The sequence below is a fragment of the Chiloscyllium plagiosum genome, unplaced genomic scaffold (genome assembly GCF_037043375.1).
Source record: "Chiloscyllium plagiosum isolate Xiang-an unplaced genomic scaffold, Cpla_swu_hap1 HiC_scaffold_12, whole genome shotgun sequence".
Taxonomy (NCBI): domain Eukaryota; kingdom Metazoa; phylum Chordata; class Chondrichthyes; order Orectolobiformes; family Hemiscylliidae; genus Chiloscyllium; species Chiloscyllium plagiosum.
Window position 1 is genome coordinate 1,012,098 of NW_028270150.1, and position 25,177 is coordinate 1,037,274.

Here is a 25,177-nt window from a genome sequence, read left to right on the forward strand (position 1 = left end):
GCTTTGGCGGGTCAGTGTGGACTTGTTGGGCCGAAGGGCCTGTTTCCACACTAAGTAATCTAATACTTATAACTTGTTGGAAATGTGTTGCTGGAAAAGCGCAGCAGGTCAGGCAGCATCCAGGGAACAGGAGAATCGACATTTCGGGCATAAGCCCTTCTTCGGGCTTATGCCCGAAACGTCGATTCTCCTGTTCCCTGGATGCTGCCTGACCTGCTGCGCTTTTCCAGCAACACATTTCCAGCTCTGATCTCCAGCATCTGCAGACCTCACTTTCTCCTTATAACTTGTTGCAAAGTGTCACTTAAGATAGTAGATTTAGCACAGAGATTTTGCTGATGTAAGATACAATGAAAAGAAATGAGAGCATCTGGATCTGATAATACTTTTTATCTGCAATAAGCCCTTTTTATGTTTTTCTGTCATGGAAGGTGCACCGTCTGTACATACACTCACTAAATTAACCAAATTCAGTTTAAATTAATGACATTTATCTTGAAAGTTTGTAAAGATATCTATTCCTCGTGTTCTACCTGTAAGAGTGCCCAAAGCCAGTAACTCATTGTAGCAAATAAAATCTTCTGTTATGGCCCGAATGAAGTATAAAACCTGCGCTGAGTCAGTAGTATCAGTTGATTCATCCAAAGCGATTGAATAATATGTGTTTTCCTTTTGGAGTATTTGTTGGAGGAGTTCTGTTACGTTGAGGGCTAATTCATGCTGCCGATCAGTCATGGTTCTCCTTGAAAGAAGCAGTTGTTTGTACTTTGGAACATTATCGTGGTCTAAGCGCCCCACAACTTCGACAATACATTCTTTTACGATTTCCACATCGCTGAAAGGCTTCCCTCTTTTTCTGAGTATATAAGCTATTTTATATGTTGCTTCAGTGGCATTTTTTCCGGGTCTTAATACTGCTTGAAATAACTGTCTTTGCTTTTGCTTTTCATCTTTTAATTTCTGCAATGCCACCTTCCACACCTGTCCCTCTAATTTAAATACTTGTGGTCCTTATGTGTGGCATAATGCTGATAAGCATTATATTTCTTCAATGTTGATATTGCAGTATCATCCTATCTTTAGCAGACACAAAATAATATTGCAATTCCCAATCCTCATTAAAACCTGTTTTCTTCCTTCAGCGTTCTCTTGGTCATCTTTGACATGATGGGCTGTTAAGTGACAAAATAAAAAAACACAAATGTTGATACTGTTAGACTGTGTGTAACTATTCTCAAATTTCACTTCAAATGGAAAGTCACGTGCACTGTTGTCATAAGTTGATAAACACTGGCGTACTGGATATCCACAGACTCTCTCCAACCAGCCTTGGGTGATAGTGGCGCCAGTCAGGCGGGGGAGATAACGTACATTCTAGAGTCGCATTATAACTACATCATGGGCATAGCAGGTGCCGAAATAGCCCTTATAGCTTCCCAATTTTTTAGTCTGTGAGGATTATTTCATTGAATTTTCTTTTACTCTCTGGTATTTTAAAAACATTCACTTTAAGATCAAAATAAAATTAAAGGACAAAAAAGCTAATAAAAAATAATTTGTTCTGCAAAATTTGGATTAATTGAAAAGGCCACACACAATGACCTAGACGGAATGGGGCGATTGGGTGCAGCCGTTTTGACACGGCTGTTTGGGCGCCCGCTGATTTGGCGCAAGCCCATTTGGCAACGCACGTTTTGGCGCTAGGAAAAAAATTGTTGGTTGATTCATCATCATTCAAAGGTAGAACTTTAAAGATTTTTAAAACTAACTATTGAAATATAAAAACATTAAATCTGTTAATCACTAAAAACTGTAACGTAGCTTTTATTTGGTTCATTTAGTAATTATGAGCAAGGCTATTCAAGTACTTGATAACATCCATGTTTTCAAATCTAAGAACAATTTCATGTATCCTTCTATCTGCATCTCTATACTGTTTTAATTTCTATGGTGGTTCATGCCCAGCTAGTAACCCTTCATAATATGCATCTCTACCTTTCTGTACTTTACACTGGCCATCTATTAATTTTCCATATGGTGGGAGGTTGCATGCTAAGTTCGTATTGTCATCAACGGTGGGCTGCCTCCGCATGATTGTTTGTGCAGTCTTTCCCGGTTAATATTCTCTGAAAGTTCTAAATCTCATGGAGAAATAGAGGAGTTTGTGTTCCATTTCCTCGTCTGGTCTGACAATCAACATATGTATCTTCAAACCAGTTCAGTAAATCTTGAAGTTCTTGCGGCAGTTCGGTCACTAGAGCATCCAGATATTCATCGAACTTGTTCAAAGGTACAAAGGCAAGCGCAATAATCATTCTAGCTTTTAACCCGAAATCAGGGTCAGTGTTATACAAACCAGTGAACCCCAATCTAGCTAAATGTTTTTGCATATTTTGAGCTAAATGAAAAAAAGCATCCTTTTTATTTGGTCTTCAGGGAATATGTCCTTCATAGCACTGTGCGCAGCTTGTTCAAAATTGCAGACGATTGAAGTGGGTTTCAAATTGGGTTCCATTTCTTTCAATAACTAACATTCTCACGTATGTGGTGCGTTGCTTGTTGGGCAAAAGAGCATACACGAAAAGGTGAATACCTCAGTGTTATTTTGCTAGAATTACATAAATCTGAGAAAAGAGGATGGGAGCAATACTGAATGTGCCATCAGCAAACCACATATTAGATTAGATTAGATTACTTACAGTGTGGAAACAGGCCCTTCGGCCCAACAAGTCCACACCGACCCGCCGAAGCGTAACCCACCCATACCCCTACATTTACCCCTTTACCTAACACTACGGGCAATTTAGCATGGCCAATTCACCTGACTTGCACATCTTTGGACTGTGGGAGGAAACCGGAGCGCCCGGAGGAAACCCACGCAGACACGGGGAGAACGTGCAAACTCCACACAGTCAGTCGCCTGAGTCGGGAATTGAACCCGGGTCTCTGGCGCTGCGAGGCAGCAGTGCTAACCACTGTGCCACTGTGCCACCCACAAATCAGATGTCACTAAGTGTTGGAGCCAGCTCTGTCTTTTGAAGATTAATATCCAGTCGGGACCTGCTCTGTTATCACAGTAAAAAATTTTCTTCCACGCCTGGTTGAGGGATATATATTCTGTAGCATTCTGGCACAAATTGTTGCAAATTAGTTGGATTGGTGGGTGTGTTCATGACTGAATTACGCTTTCTGCATATTATTTTCCTCAAAGCAGACATATTAGGAATGACGAGGACGGCTAGACTAGCTTGGGATATGTCTGTCAAACATGCACTAACAACTACAGTCGGTGACTCGAGTCTCCTCTGCTCTCTTTATTTTAGTTTTCACAAGTATAACCTCTAATTGTGCAGCAGAAGCTTCATGTGAATGGTTGTTCAGCTCCCTCACCACCCCTCCAGCTTTAGTATGGACCCGTGCTTTGCACCGATTCTTTTTTTTATTTTATTTTCATTTTTTTTCTCTTCTCACAATGCCAAAATTTCAAGTCGCTGTCAACTTTGCTTCTTTTGTCAAAGACGTAGAGGAATCCATTTTGTTAATACCTCCTCAGTCAGCCATATGGATAAAACTATTAAAAAAATATAAAAAGATGGCAAAAGAACGAAACCCTGTGGCAGCGCAGCCGCGGTTAACTCAACTGAGGCTGAGGACTAACTGTTGCCTGAGCAAACGGCTAAACGAGGAGAGAGCTAGTTTTCCTGTTTCCATATGTACTAGCTCAATTTATACAAAGGAAGTGCAAACAGCAACGTACCTATTGGTCTTTTCAACGCTGCATGCTCAACTACTATATACAAAAATACTTAGTACAAAAAAATGCATGCAATTATATGTTTACATGCACAAATAGTATATTTATGTTGAAATTAAACTTACCTACACCATTCGATAAACATGCGTGGTTATTCAACATAACAGATGGTTATATAACAGATATATTGTAATTTTGTTACACTAAAGCTGTCCATACAGACAGATTTACAAATAAAGAAGTATTCTTAGTGCCAAAACATCTGTCGCCAAATGTGCTGGCGCCAAATAGGTTTGGCGCCCAAACGGCCGTGCCAAAACATACCAAACCTGGCCTAGAAGGCTGCAGGTTCCCCACCCCTGGGATAGAGGATTGGTAGGCCCAGTTCCTGAAGAGCATGGCCTCGCTCTTGCCTCGGTTGACCTTTGCCCCCGAGGCCCATTCAAACTGGTCACAGATGCACATGAGTCTGTGCACGGACAGAGGATCCGAGCAGAAAACGGCGATGTCATCCATGTACAGGGAGGCCTAAACCTGCAGGCCCCTGCTGCCAGGAATAGTCACCCCTCTCAGGCTCGCATCCTTCCTGATGGAGTCGGCAAATGGCTCTATGCAGCACACCAACAAGGCAGGAGAGAGAGGGCAGCCCTTGCCTGACTCCAGGTCTGACTGGGAAGCTATCTGATTCCCACCCATTGATTGAGACTGCACTGACAATGTTGGTGTAGCGCAGTCTGATCCAATTGCAGATTCCCTCCCCAAAGCCCATTTTGGAGACAACGTCTCTCATATACGTGTGTGATATCCTGTCAAAAGCTTTCTCCTTGTCCAGGCTGATCAGGCAGGTGTCCACCCCCCTGTCCTGCACGTAGGCGATCGTATCCCTGAGGAGTGCGAGACTCCCAGCAATTTTCCTGCCCGGTACAGCACAGGTTTGGTCAGGGTGAATCACTGACCCCAAAGCAGACCTGACCCGGTTGGCGATAACCTTTGACAGAATTTTGTAATCCCCAGTCAATAGTGAGATTGGTCTCCAATTTCTGAGTTCCTCCCTCTCCGCCTTCCGCTTGTAGATGAGGGTGATGATGCCTTTCCTCATGGATTCACTCATGGTACCTGCCAGAAGCATACTGACATACACCTCCAGCAGGTCCTGGCCAATCAAGTCCAGGATTTTCCTGCCCGGCAATTTTCCTGCCCGGTACAGCACAGGTTTGGTCAGGGTGAATCACTGACCCCAAAGCAGACCTGACCCGGTTGGCGATAACCTTTGACAGAATTTTGTAATCCCCAGTCAATAGTGAGATTGGTCTCCAATTTCTGAGTTCCTCCCTCTCCCGCCTTCCGCTTGTAGATGAGGGTGATGATGCCTTTCCTCATGGATTCACTCATGGTACCTGCCAGAAGCATACTGACATACACCTCCAGCAGGTCCTGGCCAATCAAGTCCCACAGAGCGGAATAGAGCTCGACCAGTAAGCCGTCGCTTCCGAGAGTTTTATTCTTTTCGAAGGACTCGAGGGCCTTGGTCAGCTCATCCAGAGATAGAACACGGGACAGGCTAGACCAGCCACTGTCGTCTAAGACCTCCATGATGGAGGACAGGAATGACTGGGAGGCCGCGCTGGCGGTTGGCTTCGAGTCATACAGACTGGCATAGAAGGATTTGCTGATCCTCATGACATCAGCCTGAGATGACGTTACCGAGCCATCTTCTTCCTTCAGGCTGCTGAGCACGGAGCTCTCTTTGTGCACCTTCTGGATGAAGAAACATGAGCACGTTTCGTCTTGCTCCACGGAGCGGACCCTGGACCGGAAGATTATCTTGGAGGCCTCCGAGGCAAAGAGCGAGGCTTGTTGACCCTTCACCTCCTGGAGGTCCTCCGTGACATCGAACCTCATCGTCTGCAGCAGGTTCTGCATACTTGCCTGGAGCTGGGACAGTTTTCCCCGCCTCTCTCTTGCTTCCTGAACACCTTTTGAGGATGAAGAACCTCTTGATGTTCCCTTTTACTGTTTCCCACCAGTCTGCTGGAGACTCAAAGGAGGGGCTTCACGGTTCTCCAACCTGCGTAGTCCCTCTTGAGCTCCTCAATGTTCCCTGGGGACAACAGCTTAGTGTTCAGCTTCCACGTTCCCTTACCAGCCCACTGCTCGTCCTGTAGGTGACAGTCGGCTGGCAGGAGGTAGTGGTCAGAGAAGAACACCGGCTTGACGTCGGTGGATCTGACCGAGAACGTTCGGGACACAAACAGGTAATCTATCCTTGAGCGGATAGACCCGTCTGCCCATGACCAGTGTATCTATGCTGTGCTCCATCTGCAGGGGCGCTGAAGACGTTGTGCAGCTTGGCATCTTTTACCGTGTCCATCAGGGCTCTGGACATGGTGTCCAGTTTACTGTTTTTCCCCCCGCCACCCCACCACTGCTGGATCGTCCATCTGCATCAATGATATAGTTGAAGTCCCTGGCCAGAATGACCAGCCTGGACATAGCCAGCAACAGTGGGAGCTGCTGCAGGACGGCCAACCGTTCACTCTTACCCACTGGGGCGTACACATTAATTAGTCTCTAGAGCGTTTCTGTACATGACATCAGTGACGAGGAGGTGCTTGCCCATCTCCTTAACCTCAGATGGTGAAGTTTCCTCCTCACAACAGGATACCCAGGCCTGAGGAGCAGTTATCATTGCCCCCGACCAAACTGACGGCCCATGGGCCCACAAGCTCGACCATCTCCTGTAGCTGCTGTGGTGCGGTAACCCCCACTGCTGCAGAAACAGGACATCGGCTTCAATAGACAATAGGTGCAGGAGTAGGCCATTCAGCCCTTCGAGCCTGCACCTTAATGTTGGCTAGGAAGGCCATCGTAGAAACACATCACGTAGCAGATTTAATGCCAAGCACGTTTAATACTTGGGATTTTTATCCCCATTTTTAACAGTTTTGAGGTTACCCATGTCCATTTGCAGCTGGTCCTGTCCCTCTGCGGTAGCTGTCTGCATCCCCCATGGTGAACATGAACTGCTGGACCCTCGCGGGTCTGAGGTAGCTGCCCAGCTCCTCACTGGGGCCATTTTCCCACTCCGGTGTCATCGGGCCGGGACCAGGGTTCGCACAGTCCAGTTCTATATCTGACAGCGGGGCTGTCAGAGGGTGGCTGCTCCCAGTAACCTGGAGCTATGGGGCGGTGGGTACCTCCTGGCTTTCACTTTGTGGGGGGGTGGTCTTTACCAGTTGCCTCAGGAGGTTTGTCCTTTCTTGTTTGGCAGGTACTGCCCTCCTTTCTCCCCGCAGCGCTCTGTCTCTTCTCTTGGTGACGACCCTCCTTGTGCCTGTCCTCACCCTCCGAAGAGCTGTCTGTGTCTTCCCCGTGCAGCTGCCATTTCCCCCTTTCTGAGGTTTTGGCGGCCTGGTGGGTTTTCTTCCTCCTGTTTTTTACAGGAATCCATTCCTCTGCCTCCTTCGTTCCCTCCTCCTCCTCCATTGCGTCCGTCTGTCCTGTAGGAGCTTCGATCAGCAGCTGTACCTCCAGTGGCTGTCCTCTGCTCTGCTCCAGCCTGTCCTTCCTTTTGCGTGCCCCCAGACACTGTTCCCTTGCTGGTTTGTGCTGCCTTGCTGGTCTTTTGCGGTCCACCTCAGGCCACCTGCACATAGGCAGCGGCTCCTCGTCTTGGGCAGGCCTTGTACACGTGGCCCGCCTCTCCGCACAGATTGTACTTCTTGGCTTCTTTGCTTGGTTGGGTGACCCTCCTGCTTGCAGTTCCGACAGATAGTAACCTTATAGTCCGCCGAAATGTGGCCTGACCTCCCGCAGGTTCGGCACACTTTCGGCTGCCCTGCGTACGTCAGGTACCCTCTGCTCCCTCCGATAGCAAAGCTGGAGGGTGGGTGGAAGATGGCGTCGACCCTCAGGGTTACCCTGACCTGCCATTTGCTAGTCCAGATCCCGAAAGGGTCAACCACATCGGTGCTTTCTCCCTCGACCTGCACGTACCTTCCCAGGAAGGTCAGGACATCAGCTGCTGGAACATAGAGGTTGTACATATGAATCGTAACAACTCGACTCCACTGTGCAGGAAGCACACGCAACAGGACGGCCGACAAGGTGGAGAACAGAGGCTCCCCTTCCTTTTTCTTTGAAGACCTTGCGGAGCTGCTCACATTGCTTCACACTCCTGTAGGTGACGTCAAAGTAGCCTGCCCCAGGGAAGTCCTGCAGGCAGTACACATCCTTCTTTTAATTTCAAAAATATGCTTTATTCATAAAATTATTTGGATCTCTATACAATTGGTCATGCCATTCTTGTGCACAGGCAGTACACATCCTTTATGTTATTTCAAAAATATACTTTATTCATAACTACTTTGATCTATACAACTGGACATGCCATACATATGTAAACATTCCATTTGTTTGCATACCGAAACCAGAGTAACCATTCCTATTTACAGGTCGGTACGATTACATTTTTAGCTGAGGCGCCAGCAGAGCCCAAATGACTACGTGGCCCCCTGTTCTTCTTTCGGCAGGCAGATGTTACACAGTGGTCTTTCCCCACTGCGCCTTGGCAGCAGCTGCCCCAAGCGTCAGCGCGTCCCTCAACACAGTCCTGGACCTTGGAATGTGCCAGTCTGCAACAATCGGTCGGGGTCAACTCCTTCAGCTGGAGGATCAACAGGTTTCGGATCACCCAGAGAGCGTCCTTCACCGAGTTGATGATCCTCCAGGCGCAGTTGATGTTCGTCTCGGTGTGCGTCCTGGGGAACAGGCCGTAGAGCACGGAGTCCCGCGTCACGGCGCTGCTCGGGACGAACCTCGACAGACATCACTGCATTCCTCTCCAGACTTCCTCTGCATTGGCACATTCCAGAAGGAGGTGTGTGACAGTCTCGTCCCCCCCGCAGCCGCTTCGAGGGCAGCGTGCGATGTGGCTGAGAGTCCGGGCGTGCATAAATGATCTCACAGGCAGAGCCCTTCTCACCACCAGCCAAGCCATGTCTTGGTGCTTGTTGGAAAGTTCTGGCGATGAGGCATTCTGCCAAATGGCTTTGACCGTCTGGTCAGGAAACCGCTTGACAGGATCCGCCCTCTCCTTTTCCCGAAGGGTCTCAAGGACACTACGTGCTGACCACTTCCTGATGGACTTGTGGTCAAAGGTGTTTTTCTTCATAAACTTCTCCACGAAGGACAGGTGACACAGAACGGTCCACCTACTCGGAGCGTTCCGCGGCAGCAAGGCCAGGCCCATCCTTCGCAACACCGGGGACAGGTAGAACTTCAGTACGTAGTGACACTTGGTGTTTGCGTACCGGGGATCCACGCACAGCTTGATGCAGCCACACACAAAGGTGACCATCAGGGTGAGGGTGGCATTGGGCGTGTTTTTTCCCCCATTGCACCGGTCTTTGTACATTGTGTCTCTTCGGACCCGGTCCATCTTTGATCTCCACACGACGTGGAAGATGGCCCGGGTGACTGCGGCAGCACAGGTTCTGGGGATAGGCCAGACCTGTGGCACGTATAACAATACTGACAGAACCTCCCACCTGATGACCAGGTTCTTACCCGCGATGGAGAGCGACCGTTGCTCCCATCTGCCCAGTTTCTGTCTCACCTTCCTGATCCGCTCCTCCCAGGTCTTGGCGCACGCCCCAGCTCGCCCCCCTCCACCCTCGAACCAAATACCCAGCACCTTCAGGTGGTTGGTCCTGACGGTGAAGGGGATCGAGGATTGGTCGGCCCAGTTCCCGAAGAGCATGGCCTCGCTCTTGCCTCGGTTTACCTTGGCCTCCAAGGCCCATTCAAACTGGTCACATATGCACATGAGTCTGTGCACGGACAGCTGATCCGAGCAGAAAATGGCAACGTCTTCCATGTACAGGGAGGCCTTAACCTGCAGGCCCCCGCTGCCAGGAATAGTCACCCCTCTCAGACACGCATCCTTCCTGATGGGCTCGACAAATGGCTCTATGCAGCACATAAACAAGGCAGGAGAGAGAGGGCAGCCCTGCCTGACTCCAGGTCTGACTGGGAAGCTATCTGATTCCCACCCATTGATTGAGACTGCACTGACAATGTTGGTGTAGAGCAGTCTGATTCAATTACCGATTCATAGAACATAGAAAAATACAGCGCAGTACAGGTTACAGCAGGCACTTGGGGCTGTTTTCATTGGAGAAAAGAAGGTTTAGGGGTGACTTGATAGAGGTGTACAAGATGATTAGGGGTTTAGATAGGGTTGACCATGAGAACCTTTTGGCCCTCGATGTTGCGCCGATCCAAGCCCACCTAACCTACACCAGCCCACTATCCTCCATTTGCCTATCCAATGCCCGTTTAAATGCCCATAAAGAGGGAGAGTCCACCACTGCTACTGGCAGGGTATTCCATGAACTCACGACTTGCTGAGTAAAGAATCTACCCCTAACATCTGTCCTATACCTACCACCCCTTAATTTAAAGCTATGCCCCCTCGTAATAGCTGACTCCATACGTGGAAAAAGGTTCTCATGGTCAACCCTATCTAAACCCCTAATCATCTTGTACACCTCTATCAAGTCACCCCTAAACCTTCTTTTCTCCAATGAAAACAGCCCCAAGTGCCTCAGCCTTTCCTCATACGATCTTCCTACCATACCAGGCAACATCCTGGTAAACCTCCTCTGCACCCGTTCCAGTGCCTCCACATCTTTCCTATAGTATGGCGACCAAAACTGCACACAATACTCCAGATGTGGCCGCACCAGAGTCTTATACAACTGCAACATGACCTCAGGACTCCGGAACTCAATTCCTCTACCAATAAAAGCCAGTACGCCATATGCCTTCTTCACCGCACTATTTACCTGGGTGGCAACTTTCAGAGATCTGTGTACATGGACACCAAGATCCCTCTGCTCATCCACACTACCAAGTATCCGACCATTAGCCCAGTACCCCATCTTTTTGTTACTCTTACCAAAGTGAATCACCTCACATTTACCTACATTGAACTCCATTTGCCACCTTTCTGCCCAGCTCTGCAACTTATCTATATCCTGCTGGAACCTGACACATCCTTCCTCACTGTCAACAACTCCACTGACTTTCGTATCATCTACAAACTTGCTCACCCAACCTTCTAACCCCTCCTCCAGGTCATTTATAAAAATGACAAACAGCAATGGTCCCAAAACAGATCCTTGCAGAACACCGCTAGTGACGGCACTCCAAGATGAACCTTTGCCATCAACTACTACCCTCTGTCTTCTTCCAGCCAGCCAACTCCTAATCCAAACCTCCAACTCACCCTCAATGCCATACCTCCGTATTTTTTGCAGTAGCCTACCATGGGGAACCTTATCAAACGCCTTACTAAAATCCATATACACCACATCTACTGCTTTCCCCTCGTCCACCTCCTTAGTCACCTTCTCAAAGAATTCAATAAGGTTTGTGAGGCACGACCTGCCCTTCACAAAACCATGCTGACTATCCTTGATCACATTATTCCTATCCAGATGTTCATAAATCCTATCCCTTACAATTCTCTCTAAGACTTTGCCCACTACAGAAGTGAGGCTCACCGGCCTATAGTCACTAGGGTTATCCCTACTCCCCTTCTTGAACAAGGGAACCACATTTGCTAGCCTCCAATCTTCTGGCACTACTCCTGTAAACAACGAGGACATAAAAATCAAGGCCAATGGCTCTGCAATCTCCTCCCTTGCTTCCCAGAGAATCCTAGGATAAATGCCATCAGGCCCAGGGGACTTATCTATTTTCACCCTTTCCAGAATTTCCAACACCTCTTCCCTACATACCTCAAAGCCGTCCATTCTAATTAATTGTGACTCAGTATTCACATTGACAACAATGTCCTGTTCCTGATTGAATACTGACGAAAAGTATTCATTCAGTGCCTCCCCAATCTCTTCAGCCTCCACGCAACTTCCCATTACGATCCTTGACTGGACCTATTCCTACCCTAGTCATTCTTTTATTCCTGACATACCTATAGAAAGCCTTTGGGTTTTCCCTAATCCTACCAACTAAGGACTTTTCATGTCCCCTCCTTGCTGCTCTTAGCTCTCTCTTCAGGTCCTTCCTGGCTACCTTATAATTCTCAATCGCCCCAATTGAACCTTCACGCCTCATCTTTACATAGGCCGCCCTCTTCCCTTTAACAAGGGATTCCAATTCCTTATTAAACCACGGCTCCCTCACACAACCCTTTCCTCCCTGCCTGACGGGCACATACTTATCAAGGACACTCAATAGTTGCTCCTTGAACAAGCTTCACATATCAATTGCGCCCAAGCCTTGAAGCCAGTTTTCCAAGCCACGCATCCTAAGTCGTGCCTCACCGCATCATAATTTCCCTGCCCCCAGCTATAACTCTTGCCCTGTAGTGCACACTTATCCCTCTCCATCACTAGAGTAAAAGTCACCGAATTGTGGTCACTGTCCCCAAAGTGCTCACCTACCTCCAATTCTAACACCTGGCCTGGTTCGTTACCCAGAACCAAATCCAGTATGGCCTCACCTCTTGTTGGCCTATCTACATATTGTGTCAGGAAACCCTCCTGCACACATTGGACAAACACTGACCCATCTAACGAACTCGAGCTATAGCTTTCCCAATCAATATCTGGAAAGTTAAAGTCCCCCATAACAACCACCCTATTACTTTCACTCTTCTCTTGAATCATCCTCGCAATCCTTTCTTCTACGTTTCTAGGACTATTAGGAGGCCTGTAAAAAATTACTAACAGGGTGAGCTCACCTTTCCTATTCCTAACCTCAGCCCAAACTACCTCAGACGGCGAGTCTTCATCCATCGTCCTTTCCACCGCTGTAATACTATCTTTGACAAGCAATGCCACACCTCCCCCTCTTTTACCCCCACCTCTGACCCTACTAAAACATTTAAACCCTGGAACCTGCAACAGCCAATCCTGTCCCTGTTCTACCCATGTCTCCGTAATAGCCACAACATCGAAGTCCCAGGTCCCAGCCCACGCTGCAGGTTCACCTCCCTTATTCCGTATACTTCATGTATTGAAGTATACACACTTCAAGCCTCTCCTGCGCACTTTTATAGGGAAAAAAACCTACCCAGGTAAGCTTGCGCTACACCAGCTTCCGGGTCCGCACCGCGCTCTATTTAAATTTGAAAGTTTTTTTTAAGCCGTTAAATAAACGTCACCGAGCCTTCAAACAGCCCTTACCTGCTCTGCTGAGAGAGTGAGGAGGTCGGTACGATTACATTTTTAGCTGAGGCGCCAGCAGAGCCCAAATGACTACGTGGCCCCCTGTTCTTCTTTAGGCAGGCAGATGTTACACGGTGGTCTTTCCCCACTGCGCCTTGGCAGCAGCTGCCCCAAGCGTCAGCGCGTCCCTCAACACAGTCCTGGACCTTGGAATGTGCCAGTCTGCAACAATCGGTCGGGGTCAACTCCTTCAGCTGGAGGATCAACAGGTTTCGGACCACCCAGAGAGCGTCCTTCACCGAGTTGATGATCCTCCAGGCGCAGTTGATGTTCGTCTCGGTGTGCGTCCCGGGGAACAGACCGTAGAGCACGGAGTCCCGCGTCACGGCGCTGCTCGGGACGAACCTCGACAGACACCACTGCATTCCTCTCCAGACTTCCTCTGCATAGGCACATTCCAGAAGGAGGTGTGTGACAGTCTCGTCCCCCCCGCAGCCGCTTCGAGGGCAGCGTGCGATGCGGCAGAGAGTCCGGGCGTGCATAAAGGATCTCACAGGCAGAGCCCTTCTCACCACCAGCCAAGCCATGTCTTGGTGCTTGTTGGAAAGTTCTGGCGATGAGGCATTCTGCCAAATGGCTTTGACAGTCTGCTCAGGAAACCGCTCGACAGGATCCGCCCTCTCCTTTTCCTGAAGGGTCTCAAGGACACTACGTGCTGACCACTTCCTGATGGACTTGTGGTCAAAGGTGTTTTTCTTCATAAACTTCTCCACGAAGGACAGGTGATACCGAACGGTCCAACTACTCGGAGCATTCCGCGGCAACGAGGCCAGGCCCATCCTTCGCAACACTGGGGACAGGTAGAACTTCAGTACATAGTGACACTTGGTGTTTGCGTACCGGGGATCCACGCACAGCTTGATGCAGCCACACACAAAGGTGGCCATCAGGGTGAGGGTGGCATTGGGTGTGTTTTTTCCCCCATTGCACCGGTCTTTGTACATTACATCTCTTCGGACCCGGTCCATCTTTGATCTCCACACGAAGTGGAAGATGGCCCGGGTGACTGCGGCGGCACAGGTTCTGGGGATAGGCCAGACCTGTGCCACGTATAACGATACTGAGAGTACCTCCCACCTGATGACCAGGTTCTTACCCGCGATGGAGAGCGACCGTTGCTCCCATCTGCCCAGTTTCTGTCTCACCTTCCCGATCCGCTCCTCCCAGGTCTTGGCGCACGCCCCAGCTCGCCCCCCTCCACCCTCGAACCAAATACCCAGCACCTTCAGGTGGTCAGTCCTGACGGTGAAGGGGATCGAGGATTGGTCGGCCCAGTTCCCAAAGAGCATGGCCTCGCTTTTGCCTCGGTTTACCTTGGCCCCCAAGGCCAGCTCGAACTGGTCACAGATGCACATGAGTCTGTGCACGGACAGCTGATCCGAGCAGAAAACGGCGAAGTCATCCATGTACAGGGAGGTCTTAACCTGCAGGCCCCCACTGCCAGGAATAGTCACCCCTCTCAGACACGCATCCTTCCTGATTGATTCGGCAAATGGCTCTATACAGCACACAAACAAGGCAGGAGAGAGAGGGCAGCCCTGCCTGACTCCAGATCTGATTGGGAAGCTATCTGATTCCCACCCATTGATTGAGACTGTACTGACAATGTTGGTGTAGAGCAATCTGATCCAATTGCAGATTCTCTCCCCAAAGTACATTTTGGAGTGGACATCCCTCATATATGTATGCGATATCCTGTCAAAGGCTTTCTCCTGGTCCAGGCTGATGAGGCAGGTGTCCACCCCCCTGTCCTGCACGTAGACAATCGTATCCCTGAGGAGTGCGAGACTCTCAGCGATCTTCCTGCCCGGTACAGCACAGATTTGGTCAGGGTGAATCACTGACCCCAGAGCAGACCTGACCCGGTTGGCGATGACCTTTGACAAGATTTTGTAGTCTGTGTTTAATAGTGAGATTGGTCTCCAATTTCTGAGTTCCTCCCTCTCCCCCTTCCGTTTGTAGATGAGGGTGATGATGCCTTTCCTCATGGATTCACTCATGGTACCTGCCAGAAGCATACTGACATACACCTCCAGCAGGTCCTGGCCAATCAAGTCCCACAGAGCGGAATAGAGCTCGACCAGTAAGCCGTCGCTTCCGAGAGTTTTATTCTTTTCAAAGGACTCGAGGGCCTTGGTCAGCTCATCCAGAGATAGTGGCTGGTCTGGCCTCTCCCATGTCCTGTCGTCTAAGACCTCCGTGATAGAGGACAGGGACGACTGGGAGGCTGCGCTGGCGGTTGGCTTCGAGTCATACAGACTGGCATAGAAGGATTTGCTGATCCTCATGATGTCAGCCTGAGATGACGTTACCGAGCCATCTTCTTCCTTCAGGCTGCTGAGCACGGAGCTCTCTTTGTGCACCTTCTGGAAGAAGAAACATGAGCACGTCTCGTCCTGCTCCACGGAGCAGACCCTGGACCGGAAGATTATCTTGGAGGCCTCCGAGGCAAAGAGCGAGGCTTGCTGGCCCTTCACCTCCTTGAGGTCCTCCGTGACATCCACCCCCATCGTCTGCAGCAGGAGCAGGTTCTGCATACTTTCCTGGAGCTGGGACAGTTTTCCCCGTCTCTCTCTCACCTCCTGACCACCTTGAGGATGAAGAACCTCTTGATGTTCCCTTTTACTGTTTCCCACCAGTCCGCTGGGGACTCAAAGGAGGGGCTTCACGGTTCTCCAACCTGCGTCGTCCCTCTTGAGCTTCTCAGTGTTTCCTGGGGTCAACAGCTTAGTGTTCAGCTTCCACGTTCCCTTACCAGCCCGCTGCTCGTCCTGTAGGTGACAGTCGGCCAGCAGGAGGCAGTGGTCAGAGAAGAACACCGGCTTGACGTCGGTGGATCTGACCAAGAGCGTTCGGGACACCAGCAGGTAATCTATCCTTGAGCAGATAGACCCGTCTGCCCGTGACCAGGTGTATCTACGCTGCGCTCCGTCTGCAGGGGTGATGAAGACGTCGTGCAGCTTGGCATCTTTTACCGTGTCCATCAGGGCTCTGGACGTGGTGTCCAGTTTACTGTCCCCCCCGCCGGATCGTCCATCTGCATCAATGATACAGTTGAAGTCTCCGGCCAGAATGACTGGCCTGGACGTAGCCAGCAACAGTGGAAGCTGCTGCAGGACGGCCAACCGTTCACTCTTACCCACTGGGGCGTACACATTAATTAGTCTCACGGGAGCGTTTCTGTATGTAACATCAGCAACGAGGAGGCGCCCGCCCACACTGACGGCCCATGGGCCCACAAGCTCGACCATCTCCTGTAACTGCTGAGGTGCGGTATCCCACACTCCTGCAGAAACAGGACATCAGCTTTCACGTTGGCCAGGAAGGCCAGTGTTGAAACACATCGCGCAGCAGATTTTATGCTGCGCACATTAATACTTTCAATTTTTATCCCCGTTTTTTTAACAGGTTGTAAGGTTACCCATGTCCGATTGTCGCTGGTCCTGCCCCTCTGGGGTAGCTGTCTGCATCCCCGTGCAGTACGCAAACTTCTGGACCCTCGCTGGGCTGAGGTAGCTGTCCAGTTCCTCACTCGGCCCATTTGGGTCCACGCTGTCTGTTTCTATATCTGACAGCGGGGCTGTCAGAGGGTCGCTGCTCCCAGTGACCTGGAGCTGTGGGGCAGTGGGACCCTCCTGGCTTTCACCTGGTAGGGGGTGGTGGTTTCCCATTTCCTCAGGAGGCTCGTCCCTTGGTTGGCAGTTGCTGCTCTCCTTTCTCCTCGCAGCGCTCTGCCTCTTCTTTTGGTGACGGCTCTCCTTTCTTCCGTCCTCACTCTCCGAAGAGCTGTCCGTGTCTTCCACCTGCAGCTGCCTTTTCCCCTTTTTCTGGGAGGTCTTGGTGACCGGGTGGGTTTTCCTCTTCCTGTTTTTCACCACGGTCCATTCCTCTGCCTCCTTCTTTCCCTTCTCCGCCTCCTCCTCCTGTCCGGTCGGAGCTTCGCTCGGCAGCTGTACCTCTCCAGTAGCTGTCATCTGCTCTGCTCCGGCCTGTCCTTCCTGTCGCGTGCCTCCTGACACCATTCCCTTGCCGGTTTGCGGTGCCTTGCCGTCCTTTTGTGGCCCGCCTCCGGCCATCTGCGCGTAGGTGGCGGCCCCTCGTCTTGGGCAGGCCCTGTACCCGTGGCCCGCCTCCCCGCACAGATTGCAGTTCTTTTCCTCCTTGCACTCTTTGGTCGGGTGGCCCTCCTTCTTGCAATTGCGACAGATCGTGACCTTGCAGTCCGCCGCCATGTGGCCTGACCTCCCACAGGTTCGGCACACTTTCGGCTGCCCTGCATAAGTCAGGTACCCTCTGCTCCCTCCGATAGCAAAGCTGGAGGGTGGGTGGAGGATATTCCCGCTGGCGTCCACCCTCAGGGTTACCTTGACCTGTCGTTTGCTGGTCCAGATCCTGAAAGGGTCAACCACATCGGTGCTTTGTCCCTCGACCCGGACGTATCTTCTCAGGAAGGTCAGGACATCGGCTGCTGGGACGTGGGGGTTGTACATGTGGATTGTAACAACCCGACTCCTCTGTGCAGGAAGCACACACAACGGGACTGCCCACAAGATGGAGAACAGTGGCTCCCCTTCCTTCTCCTTGAAGACCTTCAGGAGCTGCTCACATTGCTTCACGCTCCTGAAGGTGACATCGAAGTAGCCTGCCCCAGGGAAATCCTGCAGGCTGTACACGTCTGCTGCGGCGAACCGACAGCACTCGAGCAGAATCTTCTTGACGAACACCGTCCGATCGACTGGTGTACGCTCTTCCACCTTCTTGACAGATACCCGGACTGTGTTGAGAACGCCCTGCCCAGGGCTGCGGGTAGCTGTTGAGGCCATAGCTCTGAGGTTGGGTGGTCCCTGAATTGGCGTTAGGCCGAAGCCAGCATGAAGATCCACCAAAAGCAGGTCAGCATAACCAAATGATCCTCCAACATCCAAACACAATGCAGCGATGATCTCTACTAGCTCTGACTCGCAACTCGACACTCATCCTGATAAGAACAGACACTTTTTTTTAGCCAAAAGGCCAAGAAGTTACCTGGAGATGTGGGTACCTCCCGGGTGTGTGCTGGGCTTTGCCAGTTACGTCAGAGAGTTCATCGTTTCCTGGTTGGAAGGGTGCTACCCTCCTTTCTCCCCGCGGCACTCTATCTCTTCTTCTGGTGATGACCCTCATTGCGCCCCTCTTCACCGTCTGAAGAGCTGCCTGTATCCTCCCCGTGCAGCTGCTGTTTCCCCCTTTGGGAGGTTTTGGGGACCTGTTGGGTTTTCCTTTTTCCTGTTTTTCACAGGTATCTACTCCTCTGCCTCCTTGGTTCCCTTCTCCTCCATTGCCTCTGTCTGTCCAGCTGGAGCTTAGGTCAGCTGCTGTACCTCTCCGCTGGCTGCTGTCTGCTCCACCTCAGCCTGTGCTTCCTTCTGGGTGCCCCCAGACTCCGTTTCCCTGCTGTCTGGTTGGACCTGCTAGTCTTTGGGGGTCCACGGCTCACAATGCCTCCTCCAGCCATCTGTGTGTTGGTGGCAGTCCTTCGTCTTGGGCAGGTCTTGTACATGTGACCTGCCTCTCCACACAATTCTTAACCTCCTTACAGTCCTTGGTCAGGTGACCCTCCTGTTTACATTCCTGCAGATGGTCACCTCACAGCCCACTGCCATGTGTCCTGACCTCCCGCAGGTTCGGCACACTTTAAGCTGCCCTGCATGTGTGAGGTAGCCCCTGCTCCCTCCGATTGCGAAGCTGGAGGGTGGGTGGAGGATGTTCCCACTGGGGTCCACCCTCAGGGTTACCTTGACCTGCCACTTGCTGGTCCAGATTCGGAATTGCTCCACTACATCAGTGCTGTCTCCTTCCAACTGGACGTACCCTCTCAGGAAGGTCAGGACATCAGCTGCTGGGACGTGGGGGGGTTGTACATTTGGATTGTAACAACCTGACTCCTCTGTGCAGGAAGCACAATCAATGGCACCACAGACAGGATGGAGAACAGAGGCTCCCCTTCCTTCTTCTTGAATACCTTCAGGAGCTGCTCACACTGCTTCACGCTCCTGAAGGTCACATCGAAATACCCAGCGCTGGGGAAATCCTGCAGCCAGTACACGTCTGCTGCTTGGAATCCGCCACACTCCAACAGAATCTTCTTCACTAACACAGTCTGATCAACTGACTTACACTCCTCCACCTTCTTCAGTTACCCTGACTGTGTTCTGAATCCCCTGGTCTGGGTATTTCCCCCCCACCCCCAACTCTCGTTGCAAAGTCCACATGCTGATGGAATTTAGGGAGTATAGTCTTGAGATTCATATGGTTAAAATCTCCAGCAAAAATAAACAGTCCATCAGGGTGTGTATTCTGCAGTCCACTAATAGCCCAATACAGTTCACACAGTGCCTCCTTAGCATTGGCACTGGGAGGAATATACACCCTGACTATAAGGACAGCAGTAAACTCCCGTGGCAAATACAAAGATCTGCATCTAACAATATCAAACTCCACCAGTGATGAGCAGTAGCTGGAGACGAGCAGAGTCCTTGCACCATTCTGTGTTGATGTAGACACAGACTCCCATCCCGAGCCTTACTGCACAGAGCTGCATTTCTGTCAGCATGAAACAAGGCGAGCCGGTCTAGCTGGATGGCGGTGTCTGGAACTCTGTCACTGAGCTATGTTTCCATGAAAACCAGGATGCAGCAGTCTCTGAACTCACAGAGAATCCTGCCTCAGATGGATGCAGTCCAACCTGTTGTCCAGGGAGCAGACACTGGAGAGCAGAATGGGTGGGAGAGCTGGCCGGCTAGGGTTTGCTTTTAGCCTAATACGAACTCCTGCCTGCCTTACCCCGCTTCCCCTTCCTTGTACACCGCTTCTGATGTTTCAACACCCGGCCACCGGCATCAGGCGAGGCTGAGGACTGAAGGCCTGGTCTCCGCAGCGAGCCAAGATCATGTAACTTCTTCAACAGCTCTCCATTCGGGTTTGTTTTTGGCTGGATCCTGGACTGGAGCAGTGTTTGCAGACTGTAACAGTATCTGCAAACACCAGGTTTCCTGTTCCTGTTCCTCCTGTGCCTTTAGAAAACTGAACTTTAAATAGCCCAAGATCAGGAGAGGCTGCTGCGAGCTGCTGCTGTGCTGCCATTATGTTCTACTCAGTGGGAAAGCTGTTTTCTATCAGTCTGTGCCCCTCAACCTTTGATCTCTATAGATCATTCTGTCTACTCCAACGAAAACAGCCTGAGCTTATCCAACCTCCTTTATAGCTGAAATGCTCCATCCAGGAAACATCCTGGTGGATGTCCTGTGTACTCCTTCCAGTCAATCACTTTCTTCCTATAGTGTGGTGACCAGAACTGCACACAGTACTCCAGCTGTGGCTTAACTAGTCCTGGGCAGCTCCAATAGAGCCTCCCTGGACTTTATACTCACTACCATGGTTGATAAACGCAAGTGACTTCTATGCCTTCTCAATTATGGTATTAACCTGCGTTCAAGGATCCATGGGCAAGCAGCCCCATAACTGGCATAAGTCAGACATCATCCAGCAAGAGTTTGGTCTATTAGCTATAGCTTTAGTGAGCGGTATCCTCCCTGACCCTTCCAGTGTTCTCAACTTGATGCACAGAGTAGGCTTGTCATAAATACTGATAAGCTCTGGTAAGCAAAGTTGCTGGTAGAGCTGTGGTATTTCAAGTATGAATTAGATGTTAATATTAATGATCCTGTTTGTCACTTGATAGGGACCCCATCATCTTTGGCTCTGAAAATGAGTACGTAGGGTCAGTCGCACTCAGGTCTGGTTTTGTGGGTTAGAGTCGGAGTCTGTGTCTGCATTTTCTTTCCTGACTTTGCTGAGGGAGTGTTTTGGATGCTTTTTGGCATTAGGCTTGTAGCCTTCCTGAACATGGAGACGTACTGTATCATGGAGGGGTTCTCCCTGAGCTCCAGAAACTTGGGGGATGCCCAACTCAGCCCATTTTAGTCAATTACAGAATGTAGAGCGTTACAGTGCAGTACAGGCTCTTCGGCCCTTGATGGTTCCACAGGTTGGTGTAACAATCTGAAGCCCACCGAACCGACACTATTCCATTTTAGAACATAGAACATTACAGCGCAGTACAGGCCCTTCAGCCCTCGATGTTGCGCCGCCCTGTCATACCAATCTGAAGCCCATCCCACCTACATTATTCCATATACGTCCATATACATGTCCAATGACGACTAAAATGCACTTAAACTTGGCGAATCTACTACCGTTGCAAGCAAAGCATTCCATACCCTTACTACTCTGAGTAAAGAATCTACCACTGACATCTGTCTTATATCTATCTCCCCTCACTTTAAAGTTGTGTCCCCTCGTGTTTGCCGTCCCCATACTTGGAAAAAGGCTCTCCCTGTCCACCCTATCTAACCCTCTGATGATCTTGTATGTCTCTATTAAGTCACCTCTCAACCTTCTTCTCTCTAACGAGAACAGCCTCAAGGCCCTCAGACTTTCCTCATAAGGTCTTCCTTCCATACCAGGCAACATCCGAGTAAATCTCCTCTGCACCCTTTCCAAAGCTTCCACATCCTTCTTATAATGTAGTGACCAGAACTGTACACAATACTCCAAATGTGGCCGCACCAGAGCTTTATACAGCTGCAGCACAACCTCATTGTTCCAGAACTTAATCCCTCTATTAATAAAGGCCAAAACACTGTATGCCTTCTTAACGACCCTGTCAATCTGGGTGGCAATTTTCATGGATCTGTGTATATGAACACCGAGATCTCTTTGCTCATCTGCACTCCTAAGAATCTTACCATTAGCCCAGTACTTTGCTTTCCGTTTACTCCGTCCAAAGTGTATCACCTCACACTTGGCCACATTAAACTCCATTTGCCACCTCTCAGCCCAGCTCTGCATCCTATCTATGTCTCTCTGCACCTACTACATCCTTCGTCACTATCCACAACTCCACTTAGTGTCGTTCACAAATTTACTAACCCACCCTTCTAAGCCCTCATCCAGATCATTTATAAAAATGACAAACAGCAGTGGACCCAACACCGACCCTTGCAGTACGCCGCTAGTAACTGGACACCAAGATGAACATGTTCCATCAACTACAACCCTCTGTTTTCTTTCAGCAAGCCAATTCCTGATCCAAACTGCTATGTCTCCCACAATCCCATTCCTCCACATTTTGTATAATAGCCTACTGTGGGGAACCTTATCGAACGCCTTGCTGAAATCCATATACACCACATCAACTGGTTTACTCTCATCTACCTGTTTGGTCACTTTGTCAAAAAAAAAATAAGATTCGTTAGGCACGACCTACCCTTCACAAAACTGCGCTGACTATCCCTGATCAGATTATTATTTTCCAGATGGTTATAAATCCTATCTCTTTTATAACCTTTTCCAACATTTTACCAACAACTGAAGTGAGACTCACTGGTCTGTAATTACCAGGGTTGTCTCTACTACCCTTTTTGAACAAGGGAACCACATTTGCTATCCTCCAGTCCTCAGGCACTATTCCTGTAGACAATGATGATTTGAAGATCAATGCCAAAGGCTCGGCAATCTCTTCCCTTGCTTCCCAGAGGATCCCAGGATAGATCCCATCCGCCCAGGGGACTTGTCTGTTTTCACACTCTGCAGTATTTCTAATACCTCTTCCTTGTGAACCTCAATCTCTTCTAGTCTAGATGCAAGTATCTCTATCTTCCTCGCTAACATTTTTATTTTCTATAGTGAACACTGCCGAAAAATATTTATTTAGTGCTTCCCCTATCTCCTCTGACTCCACACACAATTTCCCACTATTATCCTTGATTGGCCCTAATTTAACTCTCATCATTCTTTTATTCCTGACATACCTATGGAAAGCCTTAGGGTTTACCCTGATCCTATCCACCAACAACTTCTCATGTCTCCTCCTGGCTCTTCTGAGCTCTCTTTTTCGGTCTTTCCTGATTTCCTTGTAACCCTCAAGCGCCCTGAGGTTTCACATTTTGTCCTACCATAAGCCTTCTTCTTCCTCTTGACCAGGGATTCCACTTCCTTAGTAAACCACGGCTCACGCGTTCTATATCTTCTTCTCTGCCTGACAGGTACATACTTATCTAGGACAAACAGGAGCTTTTCCTTGAATAAGCTCCACATTTTTAATGTGTTCATCCCCTGCAGTTTCCTTCCCCATTCTACGCTTCCTAAATCTTTCCTAATTGCATCGTAATTTCCCTTCCCCCAGCTGTAACTCTTGCTCGGTGGAGTACACTATCCCTTTCCATCACTAAAGTAAACCTGACAGAATTGTGATCACTGTCTCCAAAGATCGCTGTCACCTACTTCCAAACCTGGCCAGGCTCATTACCCAGTACTAAATCTAAAGTGGCTTCGTCCCATGTAGGCCTGTCTACATTCTGTGTCAGGAAGCCCTCCTGCACACGGGACAAAAATGGATCCATCTACAATACTCGTACTGTAGTGATCCCAGTAAATATTTGGATAAATGAAGTCCCCCGTGACAACTACCCTGCCTCTCTCACTCCTATCGAGAATCATCTTTGCTATCCTTTCATCTACATCTCTGGGACTATTCAGAGGCCTATAGAAAACTCCCAGCATGGTGACTTCTCCTTTCCTGTTTCTAACCTCAGCCCATACTGCCTCAGTTAATGAGTCCCCAAACATCCTTTCTACAACTGTAATATTGTCCCTGATCAACAATGCCACACCTACCCCTCTTTTACCATCTTCTCTGTTCTTACTGAAACATCTGAATCCCGGAACCGGCAAGAGCCATTCCTGTCCCTGCTCTATCCATGTCTCCGTAATGGCCACAACATCAAAGTCCCAGGTACCAACCCACCCTGCCAGTTCACCCACTTTATTTCAGATGCTCCTCGCGTTGAAGTACACACACTTCAAACCAGGTTCTCGCTTGCCAGTGTCAGATACTTGATTTGGGAACTCTCTACTCTCATCCTCTTCTGTACCTGTCCTACAATTGTGGTTCCCATCCCGCTGCTGTATTAGTTTAAATCCACCTTTAATAACTTTATCGCATTTCCCACCCAGGATATTGGTACCCCTCTGGCTTAGATGAAGACCATCCTGCTTGTAGAGGTCCCACCTACCCCAGAAAGAGCTCCAATTATCCGAAAACCCGAAACCCTCCCTCCTGCACCATCCCTGTAGCCACATGTTCAGCTCCTTTCTCTCCCTATTCCTCACCTCACTAGCACGTGGCACGGGCAGCAAACCAGAGAAAACAACTCTGTTTGTCCTATCTCTAAGCTTCCGTCCTAGCTCCCTGAATTTCTGCCTCAAATCCCCATCTCTCTTCCGACCTATGTCATTGGTGCCAATATGGACCACGACTTGGGGCTGCTCTCCCTCCCCCCGAAGGATCCCAAAAACACGCTCAGAGACATCACGGACCCTGGCACCCGGGAGGCAGCACACCAACCGTGAGTCTCTCTCGTCCCCACAGAACCTCCTATCTGTCCCCCTAACTATGGAGTCCCCAATGACTACTGCTCTGCTCCTCTTCCCCCTTCCCTTCTGAGCAGCAGGTGCCCCACTGCTTTCCCCTGGTAAGTCATCACCCCCAACATATCCAAAACGGTATACTTATTGTTGAGGGGAATGGCCACAGGGGATCCCTGCACTGCCTGCCGGTTCCCTTTCTGTCCCCTAACTGTCACCCATATGTCTTTTTCTTTTATCTGGGGAGTGACTACCTCTCTAAGTCCTGTCAATAACTCCTCTGCCTCCGGAATGATCCGAAGTTCATCCAGCTCCAGCTCCCTATCGCGATTTTCGAGGAGCTGGAGTTGGGTGCACTTCCCCCAGATGTAGTCAGCAGGGATACTAGTGGTGACCCTTACCTCCCACATTCTGCAGGAGAAACATTCCACTGCCCTAAACTCCATTCCCAATATTCTAACTCCCGAAGTGACTACTAAAAAAAAAGATTAGGAAATAAACTAGTTACCTCACATTGTCAATCTGGCTCCCACAACGTTTTTTTAGATTAGAGGAGGAGGATGGGTGAGAGACACTACCCGAGTAGTGTCTCGGGTAACGCAACCACGCAAATATAAACTGCTCTACTTACCTTTCCCAGAAGTCCTTTGCTCGCTCCTCCCTCGCTGGCCTGAGGTAAGAAGTTTAAATATACTTATTGGCC

General features: G+C 49.7%; 1 protein-coding gene across 1 annotated transcript in view; it reads right to left on the reverse strand.

Annotated features, from left to right (window-relative positions):
• Positions 1 to 401: 401 nt before the first annotated feature.
• Positions 402 to 25,177, reverse strand: part of LOC148148474 (microtubule-actin cross-linking factor 1, isoforms 6/7-like) — a 214,622-nt gene continuing 189,846 nt past the window's right edge. Inside the window, exon 20 of the mRNA XM_087993185.1 lies at positions 402 to 1,172. Coding sequence (XP_087849311.1) covers positions 1,119 to 1,172 — 54 coding nt within the window. The 3' untranslated portion in view covers positions 402 to 1,118. The remainder of the gene's footprint in view (positions 1,173 to 25,177) is intronic.